The sequence below is a fragment of the Gymnogyps californianus genome, unplaced genomic scaffold, assembly GCF_018139145.2.
Source record: "Gymnogyps californianus isolate 813 unplaced genomic scaffold, ASM1813914v2 HiC_scaffold_509, whole genome shotgun sequence".
Lineage (NCBI taxonomy): Eukaryota > Metazoa > Chordata > Aves > Accipitriformes > Cathartidae > Gymnogyps > Gymnogyps californianus.
This window is the reverse complement of record NW_026114410.1, coordinates 1-6900: the sequence shown is the minus strand read 5'-3', so window position 1 is coordinate 6900 and position 6900 is coordinate 1. Positions and strand designations below refer to the sequence as shown.

Sequence of the window (6900 nt, the reverse complement as noted above, 5' to 3'; positions counted from 1 at the left end):
AGTCCTGCTGGCCACGCTATTTCTGACACAAGCCAGGGTGCTGTTGGCCTTCTTGACCACCTGGGCACACTGCTGGCTCATATTCAGCCGGCTGTTGACCAACACCCCCAGGTCCTTTTCCGCCGGGCAGCTTTCCAGCCGCTCTTCCCCAGGCCTGTAGCGCTGCGTGGCGTGGCTGTGACCCACGTGCAGGACCCGGCACTGAGCCGTGTTGCATCAAGTCCAACAATTGTGTTTGGTGCTGAAGGGGCTGCGGGGGAGAAGGGCTGAACTGCGGCCAGTCAGGTGGGGTGGCCGGGGCCAGGCGCTGAGGAACGGGCTCCAGTGGAGCCAGGCATCCCCGTCCTGGGTTGGTCCCCTCTGAGGCACCCGGCTGTCCCCTGTGGGCTTTGTTCCTCTGGAAGGAACTGGTAACCCCGGGAGGTGAGTCTGGGGGAGCTCTGCCCCAGGACAGCGGAGCTAGGGGAGGTCCGGGTCCGACTCCCGCATGCCCGCTGCTGGATCCCCCCCAGCCCACTCTGCTCCCTGCCCCGCAGGAGATCGAGTTCATGTACAAACCCGGGAATGTCAGCACGGCCCCCGCCGTGGTCGCCCCGCACCAGCCCCGCCTCGACTGGCAGATGTGGTTCGCGGCCCTGGCCCACCACAGCAGCAGCCCCTGGTTCACCAGCTTCGTCTACCGCCTGCTGCAGGGCAAGAAGGACGGTGAGTGGGGCTGGGGGACGTGGGGCAGGTCGTGCCGGGGGCTCCCCGGGCCTGGCGCCGCGGCAGAGGCGGCCCAAGGACCCGCGCCGGCATTCGCCCTGCAGCAGTGACCTCCGTCCTGCATGGTGGCGGGGATGGAGAGGGGGGAGCTGCCTGGTCAGACCCCCCCAGAGCAGGAGGCAGGGCTGTATCCATGCTGGCTGGGGGCTGTCGCTGTCCCCCTGCAGTGGGTCTGTGCTCCAGGCCCTTCCCTGGGGACCCGGGGCTGCTGGGCTCCAGCCCCGCAGCGGTTTGGGGGTGTCCCCGCAGCGAGGGGTGCAGGATCCCGGCGGGGGCTAACGCTGTGTCTTCGGCAGTGATCCGCCTGGTGCAGGTCGATGAGTCCCAGTACCCCTTCAGTGCTCAGCCCCCCGTCTACATCCGCGCCCAGCTCTACAAGTACTGGTTCACCGGCAGCGCCGAGGGCAGGTGAGCAGCGCCGGGACACTCGCGCCAGTGCCTGCACCCCCCTGCAGCCACGCTCTGCTCCCCGAAGCTGACGTGACGCCACATCAACACGCAGCCCGTGCGGGTGCGTGTGCTGGCTGGGGCAGGGAGAGAGGCCTGATTTTGGGAGCCGCTTCTCCCCTGGCTAATTGGCTCATTAACTCGGCGCGTGCCCGCGGCTCGACGGGGCCCCGAGCTCTGCTTTGGCAAGGCTGCGTGGGGGGAGGCAGGAGCCTGGCCTGCTCCTGCCTTGCGGACAGAGCTGCCCTGCTCCCCCCTCCCCGGGCTGGCGGGGCGGAGGGCCGGGCGCTGAGCTCTCCCATCCCGCAGCGAGGGCCCTGCGCCGTGGTGGCGGCGGCAGCGCGTGCAGGAGTTCTTCCCCGCCGTCTCCCTGGGCGACCCCACGCTGGAGAGCCTGCTCAACCAGCACGGGCTGAAGGTAGGGCCTCGCGCCGCGGCCGCGCCGCGCTCCCAGCCCCGGGGGGCAGCCCTGACCGCTCCCCCCTCCCCTCGCCCCGGCAGGACAAGACGTCGCTGAAGCGCTCGGCGGACGCCTTCCTGCCCCGGCTGCTGCAGTCCCTGCGCCGGCTCAGCCGCCCCTTCTCCGGCCCCGCCGTCCTCTGGTCCCTGTACCTCGTGGCGGCCACCGTCTGCCTCCTGCGGGCCCTGGGCCGCCGGCCCGGGGGGGCGCGCCCCCCGCCCGCCACAAAGGCCCCAGGCGGGGGGAGCCCGCGGACCGGGGGGGCGGCGAGAAGAACGGGCAGGTGCGGAGGAAGGAGGCCAAGGAGGCGGAGGAGAAAGGCGAGGGCCGGGCCCGGGGGGCGGCCGATGGCCACGCCGATGGCCGGGCCCGGGGGGCGGCTGATGGCCACGCCGATGGCCTCCGCGGCACCAAGAAGAAGAAGTAGCGCCTGGAGCCGCCGGCTCAGGCCCCGTCTTCCACCCACGGACTGATGGCGCTTGCCTGCGGGCCCCGCTGCCTCCCCTCTTCCTGGCTGCCTGTCCCTGCCTGCCTCCCCGGGGTGGGGGTCCCCAGCTGGGGCGCGGGCAGGCCCCCACCGCTGCCGTCACGCTGCCTGCCCCGGGGTGAGCTCGCTGCTCTCTCCCCTGCCGGTGCCTTCACGCACAGCGCGCCGTCACGGCTCGCAGGCGGCAGAGCGGGGCAGCTCCATCGCCTCTGCCCGGCTGCCCTGGGCCCGAGCTGCCCTCTGTCCCCGCGGCGGGGCCGTGCCGGGCTGCGGCAGGGTGCTCGGCGCTGGCAGGATGATGCCCTGTGCTGGCAGGAGCAGCTTTGGGTAGCTGCAGCAAGGCAGCACCAGCCCTCCCGGTTATCCCGCCCGGCCCCCTCGGCTGCCCCGGGACCCATGCTCACGGCAGTTTGGGGTGCTGCCCCCCCCAGAGCCCCCTGCCCCGGCGGGAGGGCTCTGGCTGTAACGTGCTTCCCATCGGCTCGTCCGTGAACACAGAGGTTTCCTATAATTTTCTAAATAAAGCCTTTGACATTCCAACCCCACGGCTCTCCCTGGGGCCGGACGGGCCCTGAGGGGGGGTCCTGCCCCAGCCCTTGCCCTTCTCCTGCCTGGGGAGAGGTGATGGGGACAGCACCGGTCCCCCCGCCTCTCCCTGCTGCGAGCCTGACCCCGGCGGGGCTGGGGGCTGCCCGGGCTGCGACCGGCACGGTGCAGGGGGGTGCGTGACAAGCAGGTTTATTGTATCGCCCCGGTGCGCCCTGTGACCAGGCAGCGGCTCCCACAGGGGCTGGGGTCGAGCGTGGGGTGCTGGGTGCTGCGCCGGGGGTCCCGGTGGGGCAAGTGGGGGTCCCGGTGAGGCGAGTGGCGGTCCCGGTGGGGTGAGTGGGGATCCCCGCTCACCAGCAGAGCTGCCCGGGGCAGTACTTGTCGATCAGGGACTGGTAGTAGCCCCGGAGCTGCTGCACATCGGGCAGCTCCTCCTGCTTGGTGTAGAGGTCAAACTTGCTGCGGGAGCGAAGGTGGGTCAGTGCCGGGGGGCTGCCCCCCTCCCGGGGGGGCCCCTCGGCCAAGCCCCCCGCCACCCCCCCCGGGCCACGCACTTGAGCTCCCTGACCCAGGGCAGCATGCGGAGGTCCTCCTCGGTGCAGAGGTGCCGGTAGTCCCCGTGCGCGTGCCAGGGGTAGAAGGAGTGGAAGCGGACCATGTAGAAAGCCTGGGGGGACGGGGACGTGCCAGCCCAGGCCGGGGCGCCCACCCTCCCCACGGCGGGTCCCTGCCCCACGGCCCCCGGGGGTCGGCCCCACGTGTGCATCCCCCCAGCCCTTACCTCCTTGGGCAGGGCGAAGCTGTTGAACTTCATGACTCTGTACATGTACTCTGGGGAGAGAGAGGGGAGGGGGGGACGTGCGGGGACGGGGCTGGACCCCCACACGGGATGGGCACCCCGAGAGCTGCATCCCCCCGCCCCTGCCCCATGGGAAGGGCTCCAGACCTGAATCCCCCCACAAAGGGGGCCGGGCACAGCCACCCTGGGTGCATCAGTGCCTGGTTAGGGGGCGAAGGGCCCTGCCCCACGGAGGGGACCCCGGCCAGCCCCCCCAGGCCCTTACCGTCGTGTCCCCAGGACATGAGGACGTTCTCCAGGCCGCAGCCAGGCTGGTACATCCCGTACTCGGTGCTGGGGACAGAGCCGGGTCGGGGGCTCGGGGCTGGAGCCCTCCCCGCACCCCAGCCCCTTCCATGACTGCGACATGGGGCAGGGCACCCCACGGCACCCTGCCCAGGGGTCCGGCCTCACCTGTACAGGGGGTCTCTGGCGTCGGGGTTGTCGTGGAAGGTGGAGTCCCCGAAGACCACGGACTTCTGCACCTTGCAGCCCACGGGGAAGGTGTCCCCTACCACGGCCCACTGCGGAGGTGTGCGACAGGCGTCCCACCGGCCTGGGGTGGGGGGGGGGGGCGGTCCCTGGTCGGTGGGATCCCCCGTACCCTGGCCTGCCCCCTCCCCACCGTCCCGCTCACCTGGGGCTCCCCGAACAGCGCCAGGACCTTCCCCAGGTCGTGCAGCAACCCCACGAGGTGGAACCAGTCTGGGGGTGAGTGGGGCCATCACCCTGCGGGACACGGCCCCACACGGGCTCCGCATTGGCGAGGGGTGGGTGGGTGGGGGGACACACACGCACAACGGCCCTACCCTTGTCAGGGTGGGCCCGGCGGATGCCCTCGGCGGTTTGGTAAGCGTGGTAGGAGTTGGGGAAGTCCACGTCCGGGTCCGACTCGTCCACCAGCTGGTCCAGCAGCTCCAGCGCCTCCATGGCGCTCATCTTGCGCAGGGAGCAGGTCCCGTACTCTGCGCTCTGGGGACACGGCGGGCGCTGGGGGTGGGCGACACCCCCCCACCCCCCCTGCGCTGCCACCCCGAAACCCCTCGGGACCCTCCCCGGAGCCGCCTGGGCAGTGGGTGCCCCCCAAGCAGGCTGGGATGGGGCACCAGGGCAGGACCCTCAGCACCGGGGTGCGGGGTGGGGGGGCTGTGGATCCCCCCCCCCAGCTGCAGGTGGGCCCCAGGGGGCAGGGGGGGCTCGCACCTTCTTCCGGACAAAGTCGACGGTCTGGTGGGTGTGCATCAGCAGGTAGGTGTTGTAGACGCGGTCCAGCAGCTTCCCCTCCTGCAGCGCAGCGTCAGGCTCAGGGGGGGCTGCGGGGGGAGCCCCCCAGCGTCCCTCCCGGTGTGGGGCAGCAGGGCTGGGCTCCTCCAGCCTCTCCCAGCAGCAGCAGCAGGATGATGCCCCCGGCACGGCCGGTGGTGTGCAGCTGGACCCCCCCCCGCCAGCATGGCCTCGTACCACAGGACCCCCAGCACCCAGCCTTGCGCAGCAGGACCCCCCAATGCCCCGCCTGGTGCAGGGGACACCCCCCCACCCACACCCCCCCCCACTGCTTCGGGGTCACCGCCCGTCCCGATGGCAGCATGGCCTGCCTGGCTGGGCTCACCGTGTAGTTGCGGTACTCAGACTTGGCCTTGCTGGACTCAGGCTCCTCGGAGGGGTCGGTGTCCTGCGGTGAGAAAGGCCGGGCTCGGTCAGCGGGGCCGGATCCTGCACCCGGCCCGGCAGCCGTGGGACAGAGAGGGAAAACAGCCAGGGACAACGTGTTTCTTGAAGGTTAAGGAGACACGCCACCTCCAAAGGAAAGCCCTGAATGCACGGCATCGCGTAGCGCTGCGCGGCGTCGCACAGCATTGCACAGCGTTGCACGGTGCTGTACAGCGTGTCACAGTGCTGCACAGCATTGCACAGCGTTGCACAGCGCTACACAGTGTCACAGTGCTGTGCAGCGTTGCACAGTGCTGCAGAGCATTGCACAGTGCTGTACAGCGTGTCACAGCATTGCACAGTGCTGCACAGCATTGCACAGCGTTGCACGGTGCTGTACAGTGTGTCACAGTGCTGCACAGCATCGCACAGCGTTGCACACCACTGCATGGCGTCACACAGCGCTGCCCCATTGCGGTGCGGAGCAAGGGCCGTCCCGTCGGGGTGCAGAGTGGGGGGCTGGGGGGTGCTGCCCGCTCTGCCTGGGGGGGGCCTGGCCCCAGGCGCCACTGCCCAGGCCCCCCACAGCCCCCGAAGCGAGGCCTGTGGGTGCTGCTGAGCCCGTGGGTGCTGCATGATGCCCCACGTGCCCTGCAGCCCCCTGGGGATGGGCACTGCTGGGGGAGAGGGGTCCCCCGTGGCTGCAGGACCCCCACTTGCCCCTGCCGTGGCGTGTTGCCTGCTGAGGGGTGAGTGTTCACTCGCTCCCCGTGGGGCTGGGATGGACGTGGGGCAGGGACACAGAGGGGCTGGGTCCCCCGTGGGGCTGGCACCCCCACCGCAGGGAGGACATCGCCGAGGGTCCTGGGGGATCTCCTCCACCCCCCCACCCCCCAAAAGGCGACAGCCCCAGTGCTGGGCTGTGCGGGCCCCCACCCTGCGCAGAGCTGGGGTGGGGGGTCCCCGAGGGCTGCAGCCTGTCGGCACAGACCCCACGGGGGGGGCGATGCTGTGGGGCTGTGCCCCACGGCCCCTGGGACGGGGTGGGGGGGGGGGCTGCATGTGCCGTGTGTGTACCTGGGAGGACCTGCACCCTCACGTGGGGGGAGATGCAAGTGGGGTCTGAACCCGAGGTGTGGGGCGATGCATGTGGGGGCCAACCCCGCGGTGTGGGGTGACATGCAGGGGCCTGACCCCGACATGTGGGGCGATGCAGATGGGCCTGACCCCGAGGTGTGGGGCGCTGGGTCCCGCCTGCCTGTACTCACCGCCCGGAGGCTCCTCATGCCGGCGGTGGCGAGGGGCGGTGGGCGCGCGGGCTCTGGGGCGGCCGCCGGGACCCCCAGCTTTATCCCCGCGGGGGGCGGCGCGGGGGCGGCCCGGCCTGCGCCAGCCGGTGCGGGGGCAATCGGTCACCAGTTAACCTGCCCCCGGTTAATGTTTGAGCCCACGGCACCGGGCTTGGGGGGATGCTGCTCCCCGAGGGTGGGCAGGGGCTGGCGGGGAGCCTAGCCTGGCCCCTGAGCTGGGGTGCCCCATGCTGCAGCCCCCCCCCCGAACTGGGGACCCCCAACCCCCGAGCTGGGGAGCCCCGGCCATGGGCGGCCCCGCCAGTGGCTGACGGTGACCCCGTGGGATGGGGGCCACGGCATGACCCCCCCCCCCGTCAGGAGACGGGGAGCGGGACTGGACCTGGCGCCCCGA

General features: G+C 71.5%; 2 protein-coding genes across 7 annotated transcripts; one reads left to right on the top strand and one right to left on the bottom strand.

The window, feature by feature from the left end:
* Positions 1-541: 541 nt before the first annotated feature.
* Positions 542-2699, top strand: LMF2 (lipase maturation factor 2). The gene is made up of 4 exons (XM_050914620.1): positions 542-705; positions 1062-1173; positions 1522-1630; positions 1714-2699. Exons 1-4 carry the CDS (start codon positions 549-551, stop codon positions 2143-2145), a joined length of 810 nt encoding a protein of 269 aa, XP_050770577.1. The 5' UTR covers positions 542-548; the 3' UTR covers positions 2146-2699.
* Positions 2700-2888: 189 nt separating this feature from the next.
* MIOX (myo-inositol oxygenase) lies at positions 2889-6560 on the bottom strand. 6 transcript variants are annotated; one of them, XM_050914616.1, is made up of 10 exons: positions 6465-6560; positions 5156-5218; positions 4750-4830; positions 4356-4518; positions 4184-4251; positions 3961-4070; positions 3773-3840; positions 3490-3539; positions 3263-3375; positions 2889-3167 (listed from the first exon to the last, which is right to left on the bottom strand). In XM_050914616.1, exons 1-10 carry the CDS (start codon positions 6480-6482, stop codon positions 3059-3061), a joined length of 843 nt encoding a protein of 280 aa, XP_050770573.1. In that variant the 5' UTR covers positions 6483-6560; the 3' UTR covers positions 2889-3058. The 6 variants fall into 6 exon arrangements, with proteins under 6 accessions (XP_050770573.1, XP_050770575.1, XP_050770571.1 ...); XM_050914618.1 differs by having other exon boundaries at positions 2889-3163; XM_050914614.1 differs by having other exon boundaries at positions 2889-3163; positions 3961-4102; positions 4184-4518.
* Between the last annotated feature and the right edge of the window lie 340 nt (positions 6561-6900).

What these genes read in the sequence shown, in the direction of transcription:
- MIOX (XM_050914614.1), bottom strand. An exon ending in CTGAGTACCGCAACTACACG is followed by an intron (nt 4,831 to 5,155) that starts GTGAGCCCAGCC and finishes GCTGCGCTGCAG; the next exon opens with GAGGGGAAGCTGCTGGACCG. An exon ending in CCCTGGGTCAGGGAGCTCAA is followed by an intron (nt 3,164 to 3,262) that starts GTGCGTGGCCCG and finishes TCCCGCAGCAAG; the next exon opens with TTTGACCTCTACACCAAGCA.
- LMF2 (XM_050914620.1), top strand. Translation starts at nt 549, where the DNA reads ATGTACAAACCCGGGAATGTCAGCACGGCCCCCGCCGTGGTCGCCCCG. An exon ending in GCTGCAGGGCAAGAAGGACG is followed by an intron (nt 706 to 1,061) that starts GTGAGTGGGGCT and finishes TGTCTTCGGCAG; the next exon opens with TGATCCGCCTGGTGCAGGTC. An exon ending in ACCGGCAGCGCCGAGGGCAG is followed by an intron (nt 1,174 to 1,521) that starts GTGAGCAGCGCC and finishes CCCATCCCGCAG; the next exon opens with CGAGGGCCCTGCGCCGTGGT.